Source organism: Mus caroli, chromosome 11 (assembly GCF_900094665.2).
Source record: "Mus caroli chromosome 11, CAROLI_EIJ_v1.1, whole genome shotgun sequence".
Lineage (NCBI taxonomy): Eukaryota > Metazoa > Chordata > Mammalia > Rodentia > Muridae > Mus > Mus caroli.
In genome coordinates, this window is record NC_034580.1 from 105,446,594 (window position 1) to 105,462,189 (window position 15,596).

The 15,596-nt window shown below is 47.7% G+C and overlaps 1 protein-coding gene across 7 annotated transcripts in view; it reads left to right on the forward strand.

Moving 5' to 3' along the window:
• Nucleotides 1-15,596, forward strand: part of Arsg (arylsulfatase G) — a 131,677-nt gene that overhangs the window by 108,350 nt on the left and 7,731 nt on the right. For 6 of the 7 annotated variants that reach the window (XM_021176936.2, XM_029483074.1, XM_029483075.1 and 3 more), the window contains 2 exons: nucleotides 8,560-8,680; nucleotides 13,685-13,775. In XM_021176936.2, the coding sequence (XP_021032595.1) occupies nucleotides 8,560-8,680; nucleotides 13,685-13,775 (212 nt within the window). The remainder of the gene's footprint in view (nucleotides 1-8,559; nucleotides 8,681-13,684; nucleotides 13,776-15,596) is intronic. The other variant, XM_029483076.1, reaches the window with a different exon arrangement.

The following is a 15,596-nucleotide window of genomic DNA, read 5'->3' on the forward strand; positions in this document are numbered from 1 at the left end:
AGGAATCCTGATTTATAGCTGGGACCCCTCACTAAGTCATTTAAAAAGTATTTGTTTATGTGCTTAGCATATGTGTGCCTGTGCAGGGGTGTGTGTGTGTGTGTGTGTGTGTGTGTAGAGAGAGAGAGAGGCCAGAGGTCAACCATTGGTATCATTCTTCGAAACCACCCACCTTGTGTTTTCCCCCATGACTTTATTTAATTTCTAAGATCTGTACATGCAAGAGTGTTTTGTCTATACGTGTTTTATGCTTACCGGCAGAATTTGATGGCATCAGATCTCCTGGAACTTGAAGTCACCCAAGCCATCATGTGGGTGCTGGGAACCAAACATAGGTCCTCTGTAAAAGCAGTGAGTGCTCTTAATCACTGAGACATTCCTGAGCTTCTCTTTGAGACAAGGTCTTATTACGATCAGGGGGATTAGTAATTTGGATAGGCCAGCAAGCCCCAGGGATACCCCTGTCTTTGCCTACCTGTCACTAAGGTTACAAGCGCATGCTTCATACCCAGCATTTTACATAAGTAGTGGGGATCGAACTCAGATCTTCATGCTTGTATGGCAAGCACTTTACCAACTGTGCTATCTCCTGAGCCCGACTTCTCACTGATTCAGATGGGTCATTCCTGTCTGGTTCTGCCCTCTATTCACCAAAACAGCACAACCTCCATAGAAACCCTTACTCGTGTACTCAGAACAATAGTGTGCCTGGTTGAGAGGTTCCCTGGCACCAACCTGACAGGTTCTGGCAGGAGAAAGAAACCGCCAACCAGAGGAAGGCAAGCATTCCCAGTGCCCTACAACATCTCCAGATCCAGTGGGAAGGAAGGGCTGAGACCGAAGCCAAGAGCAGGAGGGGTGAGCAGTTCTGACAGCCCAGGGTGGTAGGTATCACCCCTGCCAGACCCCAGTTCCCTCAAGGGTTGTGGGTCATCCCTGAGCTATCAGGAGGGGGCGGTGTGCAGTCCGTGGGAGCCAGCAGGTGTGATAACAACCACACAGCTTGGGATCCATGATGTCAGGCTGGCTGGAAGAGGGCCGGGAGGACTGCTTTTATAGATCTGACTGGGGTGTATCCAGACTGCTTATCAAGGGCTCTGGGCTGCACAGGCACAGACAACTCCATAGAGTCTTCAAAGCTTGGGGTTTCACTGCGGAAACATACTGAACTGTGTTTGTAGTTACCATCAATTCCTGTTCCACAGTAGGCTGTTGTCTTGTTGATCTTCAGAAGACAAGGATGGAGGCCATAGTTTAGTGACTAAAGAGAGTTCTTGGTATAGATAGGGTTTTCTTGAGGGCCTCTGATACTTTATCAGAAGAAAACTATCAGAGCATGCCAGCCACTCTTAGGATGGTTTGGGTGTGAAGATAGTCTGAACGGCAGCTGGTTCCTCTCTCACGTTAATCCATGTAAGGGAACACACGAATGGGTGGGGCTTCTTACTGCCTTTTCCCTGTGGCCCCCACAGGCCAGCACTGAGGGGAACATGATTTTGATTCATGTCCTAGAATGGAGTGCTCACATTTCACTGTGTGGGTCCCCGGGCTTATGGCGGTTTTAGTACTTTGTTCTTTGAGGATAGAGATCGTCCACAGCGGAGGTAATGTCTTCACGGCCACCTTCAGCTTCTATTGAAATGGCCCCAAGAAATTATGGCATCTTAAAAACAGTCAGGTTAATATAAATGTACTGTTGTGAATACAGAAAATGTTACAAACAGTGTGCAGGGGTGGGGGGTAGGGGCGGGAACAAGATGGCTTTGTCTACAAAGGTGACCCGAGTTCCATCCCTGGGTCCCACATGGTGGAAGTAGAGGATTGATTCTTCTGACCCTATGTGAACACTACGGCGCTGCTGTGTCCTCACACAGACACACACAAAAACAAACGAGTATAATACAAATTAAAATTTAAAAGGGTGTGCCGGAGAGTGTTTAGCACGAATCTCATTGGCTATCTTTTAGAGATACTCAGCATTAATATTCGGATGTGTGCCTAAGTGATATAATAGTATTTTAGAAAGATCTTGCACATGACTGCTCACCCCCACAAAGCCCAAAGACACAATTATCAAATAGAGATGACCCATACTTGTTCCTGGTTCTGACTGTGGGTGAAACATTGCTCTGGAGACCAGGGAGCAGTGATGAGCAAATCAGCTTGGGTGTTCTTTGTTTGTTTGTTTTTATGAGACAGGGTTTCTCTGCAGCCCTGGCTGTCCTGGAACTCACTCTGTAGACCAGGCTGGCCTCAAACTCAGAAATCCACCTGCCTCTGCCTACCGAGTGCTGAGATTAAAGGCATGCGCCAGTACTGCCCTGCTCAGCTTGGGTGTTCTTGATGTTAAGTTTCCCTCAGAAGAATGGCTTTGGGGGCAAAGTAGAAAAGGCACAATGGTTTTACCTTACAATTTTAGTTCAGGGTTTCTTGAATCATCATGTATATTTTGAGTCAAGTAACTCTTGGCTGTGACATGTGGGGTCTATTCTGTGCATTTGAGATATTTAGCACATTGCCAGGCCTCTTCCCGGTAACTGTTTGTGACAACCAAGGTATCTCCAGGCATTCCTGTGTCCCCTGAAAGGACAAAATGAACCTTAGGGAAATTTCTCTTAGTCTTATGAAGAAAGATGAAGGGTCTCTTCTGTGCTTGAGATGAGCATCTTCATCCCATTTCTCAATGGAGGACCATACCTAGCTCTGTACCTGAGATGAGCCTCTTCATCCCTGTTGTCGATGGAGGACCACACCTGGCTCTGTGCTTGAGATGAGCATCTCTATCTCTGTTGTCGATGGAGAACCACACCTGGCTCTGTGCTTGAGGTGAGCATCTTCATCCCATTTCTCAATGGCGGACCACACCTGGCTCTGTGCCTGAGATGAGCATCTTCATCCCTGTTGTCGATGGAGGACCACACCTGGCTTTGTGCCTGAGATGAACATCTTCATCCCTGTTGTTGGTGGAGGACTGACCACATATGTTTCTTGAGATGGACATTCCCCATCCCTGTTGTAGAATGAGCATCACATCTGGCAAGAACAGAGGCAAGCCAGAACTGACTGGGCCAATAATCTCATTAGAAAATCAGCTAGAGTTGCAGAGGAGCCCTGAGCTACCCTGGGGGCCGGGTGGTGGGTCTGCGGATATGAATAAGACAGTGGTTATATGGAAGGGGTAAAGGTCGGCAGACTCTGTCTTGTCTGCAGGCATAGAATTGGGTCCAGAGACAGAAGCTGTAAAGATCCCTTGTCTACAGCATGTCCTGTGGTACTCAACCATGCATCTCTCTTCAAGGCCTTCTGCTCCCTCCTGGCTGCGGTGAGGGTTGAGGGAGATGGGTCAGTGTCTCTTTCCAGCCTGCTGGGCTGATGTCCGTAAGAGGTATTCACCATTCGTGATCTGGTATTCTTGATACTCAAGTATCTCTGAAGTAGATGCTTTTTGCCTGTAAGAGCGATTCCAGGGTGGGGAGCTACTGAGATGGGCTGCCAGTCAAACGTGAACACGGGCTAGTCCCTGAAGCCTCTGCAGTGTGACTAAGACCAGGAAGGGGTGGAGACCTAGCTTTTTTCAGGGATAATGAGAGGGACTAAACAATGCAGAAAGAAAATTACAATTAAATGCTAAAAAAGAAACTGCTTCTGTATCCTTAAGACAGTTCTATTCCTCCACTGGAGGTGGCTCTCTTCCCAACTCTTCTATTCTAGGCATCTTTCTGTACTTATCTCCCAAGGAGAGAAGAGATGAGAGTCACTCCTTTATCCAGGTCCAACTATCCCCAACCCTTGCTCACACCCACAGTGACACACTTTCTCCAACAAGGCCACCCCTCCTCGAGCAAGGACATACCTCCTAATAGTGCCATTCCCTGGGCCAAGCATATTTAAACTACCACATCCTCTTCTCTCTACCCATCCATGTGTCAGATTTCCCCCTAGTACAACTGTGCTCAGCTTCTATGGAAACCCTCCCTCCTGTCCTCTCCCTGACACTCACCCAACATTGGAGCCCAGGGCTGTTGTACCAGAAGGAAGCCCCCATGTGACCCTTCAGTCCTTGCTCATGTAGCCTGGGGTACAGCAGGCAGAGCCTTCAGTACCCTCCTCACAGCCACCCAGTCAACTCCCTTTGATACCTTGTTTGGATAAGAGCCCTAACCGGTTGGATGGGTCCCCACCCCCTGGGAGGATCTGAAACAGAACGGTTGCTTGAATTTAGAACTCCAAAGCAGCCTGGGCAGCATAGCAAGATCTTATTTTAAAAACAAACAAAAAATGTTTCAAAAATGTACACATCTCCTATGAACAAATGTCAGAGAAACACGAAAAAGACAATAGTTTTGTAGGATGGAACAATGCGGAAGAGCGACTCCAGCTTACTCAAGGGTCACTTTGCCCACTCCCAGGCTAGCCTTTTGTGTCACCATGCAGAGGCCTCTGTCTCAGCTATCTCCTTTCGTGAGTGGGCCCTGCCTTCCTTTCCACTATCGGAGGGCTTGTGAAGTAGTGTTTGTGGGACAGAAACCATCTTATACATCAGACCCATGAAGGACAGTGCCAGAGCCCGTAAGATATTTACGTGAGGGGGCCAGGGATGTAGCTCAGTTGGTAGAGTGTTTGCCTAGCGCACACAAAGTCCAGGGTTCGATCCCCCAGCACTGCATATACAGGGTTTGGTGGTACAGTAATTTCAACACTAGAACCTAGCCTTGGATACGTGACAGTCTTGTCGCAAAATAAGAAAAAGAAAATACTTGGGGCTAGGGAGGTTTCTCAGTGGATAGAAATACTTACACAAGCATGGAACCTGAGTCTGAATCCCCAGAATCCACATCGGAATAGCCCAATGCATGCCTGTGACCCCGGTACTCTGAGGGATCACACACACACACACACATACACACACACACACACACACACACACACACACACCAAAGAAGAAAGGAAAAGTACTTTAAAGTAGGATAAAATAGCTTCTTTATATATTTGTCTTCACATCAATAGTTGTTTTGGATGGCGGTGTGTGTGTGTGTGTGTGTGTGTGGTGGGGGGAGGCAGTATGTGCATGTGAGTGCAGCTACCCACAGAGGTTGAAGTTATAGGAAGTTCTGAGCTGCCTAATGTGGGGCCTGGAAATCAAACTTAGGGCCTCTGCAAGAGCTGAGCTGTCTCTCCAACTCCTCTTTTTTTAAAGAAAAAAAAAAAAAAAGGACAGGAAACCCCATGAAAGCAAGGATAAAAAGCCAAGCATCCCAGTGAACGCATTGGAAGTGCAGGGTTGGTTTTGCAGGTTTGGGGTTTGGCTTTGTTGTTGTTGTTGTTTGCTTGTTCTATTTCTTCAAGGCTTCTGAGACTTCCAGGACCTGTTTCTTGGGTTAAGACTGAGGCCTGGAAAGCCATCAGCAGCCTCTGTAAGACAGATCTGCCCTCCATCAGCAGCCTCTGTAAAACAGATCTGCCCTCCAGGTTCACGTGCAGGAAAGCCCAGGTCTGTGTGTTGCATGGAGCATTTCCTGGTCACAGGCTAAGCTCAGGGGCTGGGCTCCTGCCATCCTCTGATGAGTGACTGACAGCCCAGGCATGCCCATGCTGGACTTGGCTCCCCTGAACAGTGAGAGTCACCAAACCTGTTGAGGAAGTTTTTTTGTGTGTGAGGCAGTTCTTCTTGAGTTCTGTGTAGATTAGAAACCTCTGAAGGGCATGCCACACTGACACACTGGGATTCCCTGGAGTGTTTAGATCTGGATTAGTACTGTGGTAAGATGCCAAACCTCGTGATGCAGAGGAGGAAAAGGACGGAAAAAGGAAAGTATGTAATTCATTCTGAAAGTCAATACAGAGTGTCCCAGACTTGCTGATTTGACCCGTCTGTGACGCTGATGTCTCCGAAGACCACAAAAGAAAGCCTACAGTCTACTACTTTGTGTGTGTGTGTGTGTGTGTGTGTGTGAGAGAGAGAGAGAGAGAGAGAGAGAGAGAGAGAGAGAGAAGAGATGGCTTATTGGTCAAGAGCCTTCTCTGAGCAATAAAGAAGACTGGGTTTTAGATCCCAGCACCTACGTAGCAAACTGGGCAGCCCATGCATCCCTGCAACCTCAGCTCAAGATGGGCAGGGTGAGACAGCATAAGAAAAATCAACAGGCCTTGCTGGCTTCGATCTAGCAGAGAAGATGCAAGCCCCAGGTTCAAGGAGAGACACTGCCTCAAAGGAATAACCAGTGACAGATAGAGGACATCCAATACCTTATTCCCGCTTCTGCATATGCATACAGGTGTGTAGGCATCCCCACATAGGTGTGCACACCACACTCAGGTGTGTAGGCATCCCCACATGGGTATGCACACCACACTCAGGTGTGTAGGCACCTCCACATGGGTGTGCACACCCTGCACAGGTGTATAGACACCTTCACATAGGTGTGCACAACCCACACAGGTGTGTAGGCACCTTCACATAGGTGTGCAAAACCCACACAGGTGTGTAGACACCTTCACATGGGTGTGCACACCCCACACAGGTGTGTAGACATCTCCACATAGGTGTGCACACCACACACAGGTGTGTAGACATCTCCACATAGGTGTGAACACCACACACAGGTATGTAGACATCTCCACATAGGTGTGTACACTGCACACATGTACTCATAACAAACAAATTAAAAATATCTATTGTGGTGCCTGTTTTTCTTTCTTATGGGTTTGATGCCGATGTCCCTCAGGGGTGCAATTTTGTGGGGTGTGTGTGTGTGTGTGTGTGTGTGTGTGTGTGAGAGAGAGAGAGAGAGAGAGAGAGAGAGAGACTGAGCTTGAACAGCCCTAAACCATCCCACCCCTTTCAGGCCGCACTGTAGACCTGCCTGTTTCCTGGTTTGTGGCAGGAACCTTGGACTCTGGACAGGTTTCCAGAGTGTTCTGTACTCTGTTGCACGCCGACTCCGCGTGCCTTGACTGCACACCAGTGTGGGATGCCAGTTCCTGGAGTGCCTATCTCAAGAGATAAGCTACCAGTTTTGTGAACTGTGAAAGCTACAGGCAAATAGAAACACTTTGTCCCGTAGTCAATGAGAAACTCTGCCTTAGGGTCGTAGGCAGCGCCCTGGAGAGAGGAAGGATGATCCTGAAGTCTGATGCTGTCCTGGTCTCTGGGTACCAGGACCTCTTCTCTGGGAAAGCCCAACCAGTGCCCGAATCCATGTGGGCCCAGCCCCCTGGTTCTGGCAAGTCCCACTGGCTGTCAGTTTCTTGGGCCCCTCTGCTCTTCCTGACGACCCACCCCCGTCTCATGATATGAGCACAGTAGATGTGTGGGAGGTATGCAGTGTGGTAAAGTTCCACGTGATTTTAAAACAACATCACAAGTCATACGCCTGCAATCTTAACCCTCATAACATGGAGACAAGATGCTGAGGAATTCAAGGCAAGTCTGAGTACGGGAAACTGCCCTAACAAACAACGTAGAAATGAATAAAATCACATTAGCAAGACCCACCGAAAATATGACTAGTGGGCGGGGCTTGGGAGATGGACCCTGGGGACAGTTCTTGCTTTGAGAGCCTGAAGATCTGCGTTTGGATCCCCAGTACCTGCGTACGAGGACACCAAGGCACACCTGTAACCCCAGTGCTGGAGGGAAAGAGATCTGGGGACTTCACTGTTCAGACAAGCTGAAATAGTGAGAGACCCTGTCTCAAAAGAAAGTGGGGGGGTGGGGGGGAGGGACATCTGATGGTGACCTCTGGCCTCCACACACAGGCACACATGGGCAAACGTTCACAGGCATATATCCTGCACACACACAAGTAAGAATTTGACTTTTTAATAAATTAATATTAATATTTTTAATATTAAAATTAATACCCTCAAGTGACAGACTAGTTATGTGGGTTTTTTTTTTTTGTATTTCTGTATGTCCTAAGGTGTTTTTTTTTTCCTACTAAAATATTCACTGTTTCGTAAAGAGGGGAGAAGAGTTAGAGGCAAGTGACAGACGTGAAGTGTTTCACACATCATAACTAAAATCGCACACACTTCATCTAAAGACGACATTTTCATGAGAGATACTCGGGTGATGAAAGATGAGCTGAGCGTTTTCTTGCAGCCACCCGCCACCCTGCCGCATGCTATTCCTGATAAGACAGTGGCCAGCTCTTAGTTTTGGGGGTTCAAAGGTGTGGCGCTGTTAGTAATTATCAGACAAACAGCCAGCAAGTGCCCGGCTTCGTCTTTGACGTATCTTCTCTGAGTGTTTTGTGCACACACACCCCTGTGTGTGGCAGCTATTGTTATTAAACCACATGTTTTACAGGATAGGAAACTGAGGCAGTAGATGTCACATAAATGGTACAACTGAATTTGAACCTATACGGCGTCTGGCCACATCCTGCCTCTTAGAGCAGAAATCTCAGAAAGAACTCCAAAGAGAAATAAACTGGGTGGGCTCTAGGAGAGGCAGCCTGCTTTTGTCCTGGTCTGGGGCAGGTAGGTTCGGGTCTTAGGAGGGCTGGGGAAAGAATTGGAAGAGTTGAGAAAGACTGTATCTTGTTCTTTCTGCAGCTTGCTAGACATCTTCCCCACCGTGATAGCTCTGGCAGGAGCTAGCTTGCCCCCAAACCGGAAATTTGATGGACGGGATGTCTCTGAGGTGCTCTTTGGCAAGTCACAGATGGGGCACAGGGTAAGTGGAGGAAGCTTGTGTCTGGACTGTGTCTCACGTCTCACGCCTGCTACTTTGATACAAATGACCACCCTCAGAAGGTGCATGCCAGTGGCTGGTGAAGGGCAAAAATCCCAGTGATGAATTTCAGAGACGAACTACATCCAACAATTCAGTCTGTTAGTCCAGATTTGTATTTATAATCAACATTTTGGTTTACTGTAGGGATATGAGTATTATCTCTAAGGCTTAATTTTATTCTTCTGTCCGCGTTCAGTTTTCTGGCATAATTTGGGCACTCAGTATATTTTTGTTGGATAAGATTCCTGTCCAGTTCTAGGCTCTTCTGGAATGTAAACTCTTTGGGGGGGGGGCAAGGATCCCATTTGCTGGGTTTAGGTTTTAGTTCTCATGTACCTAACAGCATCTGTACTTAGCCAGCACCCAGTGCATGAAAAATGAATGAACAAATGAATGAAGAATGAATGAATGAATGTCAGTAGGGTCTCCCTCCATATTCCCAACATACTCCCAGCTCTCGGGGGGCTCAGGACACACTTTGCATCTTGTTGTTTTGCTGTTGTTTACTTGTTTACTTTCAAAAGATGCTCTTGCCACAGGCTGACCCTGACTCCTGATAGCCTCGGCCCTTTGAGTGCTAGGATTGCAGATACGTGCCACCATAGCTGTCTGCCTGTTTCTGAATCAACAGCCCCCCCCTCCCCAGCAATGACTTTGGGCCTCTATCTTTCCAGCATCACCTCCTCGCTGTCCCCTCCTCAGAGTGCTCTGAAGTACCAAATTAGCAGCCAGGAAATGTCAGTCCTCTTGGGCTTTACCTGTCACTTCCCTGCGTTTTCCTAAAAGGACGAGGAAGTCAGAGAAAGAAGGAGGAGATCAGAGACTCCCCAAACCCCTAGTAAGGCGCAGTGAGCAACCAGCTCCCCCATTGGAAACCTATGCTTCAGAAGGTCTGTTTAAGTCTTTGAGGGGTCACACGGGAGAAATGTGCTCATGGCTACTGTTGCTGGTAATTACTAAATACCTCCCCGGTCAGCCAGAACCTGGGCCTTGAGTAGACCACTACACTCTTGCACACATTGATGAAGTTCTTAGGGCTTGTCAGACTAGACCAGAATAGTCCTCTGAAGGGTTCTTGGGTTCACCCCAGAATGCCTGTCTCTGTAGAACACTGTATTGTCCAGGCCTGGTCATTCTGAGAAGCACAAAACAGGAAGACTGTTTCCGCCTTCAGCTGGAAGTCAGTAGCATACGATGCTGGCAGTATTAGCCAAGACTCCTCTGGAGAGGTGCTCCTGAGTGTTTATTGCCATGGCTACTGATAGAGTAATTGGGGTCACCAGGAAGTGATCTTGACATTGTCAGGCCTCCCGTGGACGCCAGCTCCTTCATGGGCTAACTTCCGTTCCCGGACAGAGCCTTGTCTTCCTTTAGCATCCGATTTGCGTAGAGTCACTGGGTTAGGTCCAGGAATTAGGTGAGAGAAACAGACACAAGTCCTGACACCTTCGAGAAACCTACATTGTATTGGTGACCTAGTTCAAGTGGGAGCTTGTTTACTTCCTTATCACACCCTATGACCTAGCGAGAGGCAGCCAGCTTGCTGCCTACAGAGAGCTTCCGATGCTATCTTCAAAAGTAATCCCATGTGGGTTTGGTGCACAGCCTCACGCCGGCTTCTTCTAGTGTGCATGTGACCTCCAGATAAGACCCCTTTGGAATTTAAGAATAGGACTTGTTGATGGCCACAGATTTGAGTTTGGTCCTTTCCGGTCAACCTAAACTGTTGAAATGAAGAGACTGAATTGTCTTGGGTTTATAATAGTTTTAGAGGAAGCCAGGAGATCAAAACAAATGATTTTTATAAATATGCACACATCCATCCATCTCTCTATAGAGTACATATGTATCTCTTTAAAATGTTTATTTTTATGTTCATTGTGTATGGCTGAGTGTATGTGTGTGTGTGTGTGCTATATGTATACAGTGCCCACGGTCAACAAAGACATGTGATCCTCCGAGAGTGGAATTACATACAGTTTCTAACCTCAGTATGGGTGCTGGGAACCAAACCCAGGTCCTCTGTAAGAGCAGGCGTTGACTGTTCTCAACCATTGAGCCATCTTTTCCACCCATGTACCACCTCTTAATCAATGCAGTTTGTATCCACCCACAGACGTATTGATGGTTGGCACAAACTACTATGTAGATGCCTTTCAACAGCTGGCTTATCTATATTGCAAGGATAGCCCAGAGATGAAGAGAGAAGCAGCTTAGAACCACATATCTTCATCCATCTCCCAGGGCCATGGGATGAAAAGGCTTAAAAGAAAATCACTAGCTACTAGTTTTCATATCCATGTCCTCATTCCCTCCCTCTAGGAAGGTTGTGTCTGTGATGTTCCAAGCCCACAGTAGCTGCATGCTTTGCATATTCTAACCCCTTGTATCTGACACCAGCGGGCATATGAGTGGGGCAGTGAGAGGAACCATGAAGAGAGAGGGCTGAGAGCCTGAGAGGGGAAGGGTATGTATTCTAGGACCTAGTGATCCACTTTCTATTCTATTCTTGATTCCAAGATGGAAGCTGAAGGTGGTGACATCATGGGTGGGAGAGTCATGTTCTTCATGACCAGGTTCAAATATTGTCAACGAAGGGACAGTTTCCTCATGATGTCTGCAACTACATAGAACACTCCAACATGGGGCAGCTGTGGGCTAATTCGGCACTCCAGAGGCCATTGCATCAAGGAAACACGAATACCCATCACTTCTCTTAGGGAGGCACCTAGTGGTGAAAAATGATTGACACCCCTCCCCCATCCCTGCTTTGAAGGTGTGCAGGCCCCTTCCTGATGGGGTGGAGGGGAACACCTCTGGGAACAATACTGCCCAGGGTGACGCTCCAGTGCTTATCAAAACAACGAAAGTGTAGCAAGGCAGACTAGCACATAGGAAAGAGAGGGAGCCAAGAATTCTGTGCGAGTTTGTAGAAGATAAAATCAGCCAGCTTTGAACTGTGGAGCAGACATCTGGAGAGGAAGTGCCTTCAGCCGTGATTGCGTGTCAGCTTGCCAGTGTTCTTCCTATGTTGATGTAAACAAGAAAGCTGTCATTAGTCTGCTCAAAGTGGGGTGGCTTATATGAGTGTCTCAGAACCCACCCCCAACTCTAAGCGTAGGCCATCCCAGTTTTCCTTCCTAGGTTCTGGAAATTTCTGCTAATGTCACTTGTCCTTTGAATGTGGCAGGCTCTCCTTAGGGAGTTTCTATTGCTGAGCACCCAAAGGGTACCCATGGTTTGAAGAGCTCAACCTTGACTGTGGTTTTTTTTGGGGGGGTCTGAACATATCACAAGTGGGGGGGGGGTCTGAACATATCACAAGTGGGGGATACAGAATGGTCCATGTCCTCCCCGTCCCCCCTACCTTTGCCTTTATCAAGGAAAAAAAAAAAAAAAGGAGTGTCAGGTGTGGCTTTCTGGAATGGAAGGAGTGAGGTTTTCAGTAATGACTTCCTTTCTTGTTTAGAGGAAGCCTGCTGGGGGTGTTTGGAGGGTTGATGGAACGGGCAGCAGCAGGTGTTGGGGAGCCCTGCCCAGGGCGGCATCCTCTCAGGGTACTGAAGCTGGGGGTGGAAGGTGGGGTGGGCAGCTGCTTCCCACTCCAACAGATGTTTCTCGTTATTTTTTTCCCCCAAGCCCCACGGAATCTTTGAATCATGTAAATGTCTTCCCAGCAATATAGATGGACATGATTCATAGCAGGGTAGTCTCATGCCTCCATCCCAAACCCACCAACCTACCAAGGATGCTGGCCGTCTATTTCCTACCAACTCTTCCCCTGGGGACCTCTGAATTAGGTATTTCCACTCTTTAGGGAAGTTCTTTCACGTCTGACTGAATCAGGAAAGGTTTCCTCAGCAGTTCCGTAGGACTGAGTCATAGGCGGCTGCGTTCAGGCTAGGCTTGTATTGGAGCTGTAGGGCAGGGGAAGAGTGTTTGCCTAGCCTGTGTGTGGGCCTGAGTTCGATTCCCTGTACTGCAATAAAAGGTTCAGAGGTGAAGCTGTGCTTAGTGCTGGAGAAATCTTACGTTTCTTACGGCAGGCGTTCTTGCTGAAGAGAGAGAGAGTCTACTGGAGGCTGTAGAAGCTAGATTTTACAGAGATCTTCAGGTGGGCTTCATTGCAAGCCCCAGGATATATGGAAGCCATCTTTGTCGGCAGTTTGCTTTCTGCCCCTTGAGGGGCAGGTGCACATAGGACTCCTGGGTGCATGACCTGGGCAGCCACAAGACACTCAGCTGAGAGAAGGGCCTGAGAGTTGTTTAAAGCACTTCTGTGGCCGGGTTGGAATTTTAAATTTGTCAAATTAAAAAAAGCGCTGACACACAACCCCCTCTGCAGGTTCCAGAGCCGGCACTGAGCCTACAGTGTGACTGACTTAGCCAGTGAGGTCTTGCAGACACACAGAGTTGTCGCTCATCCTCCTTCTTCAGTACTATTTCACAGTGGCTCCCAGGAGAAGGCCAGCATCAGCTACAGGCCTGTGCTTGTCGGGGAGTATCCAGGAATATGGGGAAGGGATGAAGTAGACCATGACACCTAGCATAATTTTCTTTCATGTGTATGTAGGTATGTATGTAGTACATGTATGGGGAGGTGTATGTATGTAGGTATGAATGTAGCGCATGTCCCACATCTGCATGTAGAGGTCCGTGCCAACTCCATTCTGACCTTCCGCTTTGCCAAGGTGTGATCTCCATTGCCGTGCTGTGTACGCAGTTGGCTCTAACTGAGCTTCTAATGGATTCTTGCTCGCTCTGCCTCCTATCTTGCAGTAGGAATTCTGAGATTATAGCCATGCACCATCGAAGATGTTTTTATGTGCGTTCCTGGAATCCAGCAAGCTCAGTTCGCCAGGCTTGTACATCAAATGCGTTTTTCCCGCAGCGCCCAGTGGCGTTTTCTGATACACAGGCCGTGCTCTCTGCTCTCTTTCTCAGGTGCTGTTCCACCCCAACAGTGGGGCTGCTGGAGAGTATGGTGTCCTGCAGACTGTCCGCCTAAACCATTACAAAGCTTTCTACATAACTGGTAAGTGGAGTCTCTCACTCCCACTCTCGTGTGCACACCTCGGAATTTCCCGAGTGGGTGTGGCTATCTTCTTTGAGGGCCTCACATCCTTCACCTGTGACTTTGTCACCCAACCTTAAACTTGGTTGGAGGGTCAGCAAAGGCATTCTGGACCCACCGACACAGAAGCCTTGCTGCAGCAGGCCCATGGCCCCTGAATTCTTCTTTGTCACCCATTCCACAGAGAAAACATCTTGCTCCAAGTTAGGCTTTAGGTGCCAGTTTGGCTGATGATGAAGCAGGAGCTCAGGGACCTTTAAAAGTGTCATTACTTGGCAATAAAATGTTTCAAAAGGCAGATCTTAAAGGTCTACATAGCAGACCCACAGAAGTCTCTTCTCTCCTTGGTTCACTCAGTGGCTGGGACTTAAAAAACTAAAAATGCATTTTAGAAATGACATAGTGGGGCTAGTGAGATGGTTTGGTGGCCATTCTTGTTTGCTTTCTGTCACTGTGATGAAAAACCATGACCGAAAGCAACTCAGGAAGAGAAAGGGCTTATTTGGTTTATACATCTCAGGTTAGTCCATCACTGAGGGGAGTCAGGCTGGGGTAGGACTGAGGCAGAGGACATGGCTAACTGGCTTACTCTCTCTGCCTTGCTCAGTTGGCTTTCTTATGTCACACAGGAATGGTATCACCTGTGATGGGTGGCCCCTTACAGGTCAATCATTAATCAAGAAAATGCCCACACAGATTTGCCAACAGGCAGATCCTATAGAAACTTTTTTTCCAGTTGAGGTTTCCTCTTTCCAAATGACTCTAGCTTGTGTCAAACTGGTAAAACTAACTATTATAGTGGGTAAAAGTATTTACCATCAAGGTAAACACACACACACACACACACACACACACACACACACACACACACACGCACGATTTATTTCCTGAGCTTAAGATGTGGTTGCAGTACTAGAACCAGCCCTTTGAGTTCACAGCTCCAGGGATCTTAGAAATGCTACAAGAGACTTTGGTTCCTAAACCTTAGACAAAGCGCTCAGCTCTTTGCTGAGGTCTCCGAGGGAAAGTTCGGGGATCAGAGTCCTGCATTACATTATCTGAGAGGCATGGGCCCTCCAGGCTGAACTGATTTCATGCAGGGAGAACTGTGCCAGAAAGCCCTTGGCACCATAATACTGGAATCGTAAACCTTACCATGAAGTAATAGGGCTGTGTAAAGCGACCACAGTCAGACAGAAATGAACATCCCAAACTAGAAGGAGACCGGGGTAGGGAGCGGAGCACGGGGCTCCCGCTACATTTGAGGACAATTGCCCAGCAGGGTGAGCTACCACCATGTTCTGCGTCCTCCATGCACCGTTTAAAAACTACTTCCTAATGATTAGAACTGCATTTGGGAAAGGCAGATGAATAGACAACTACTCCATTAGGCTAGAGAACAATATGTTCTTCCCTGATGGGGAGATGACGTTTTTGGTCATGAACTGGAGTGGCCTTGACAGATAACCAGTCTTTTGGTATGTGGCCTAGAACTGGGGACCTCACTGGTTTCCTTCCCTTCCCCCTTTCAAAAATCATGTCTCTTTTTTTTCAGTGTGTGTGTATGTGTGTGTGTGTGTAAGTGTGTGTTTATATGTGTGTATGTATGTGTAGTATGTGTATGTGTGTGTTTATGTGTGTAAGTGTATGTTTATGTGTGTGTATGTGTGTGTTTATGTGTGTGTATATGTGTGTATGTATGTGTGTGCATTTATGTCTGTGTGTGTATGTGTGTGTATGTATGTGTGTGTGTGTATGTGTGTGTATGTGTGTAGGTGTGTA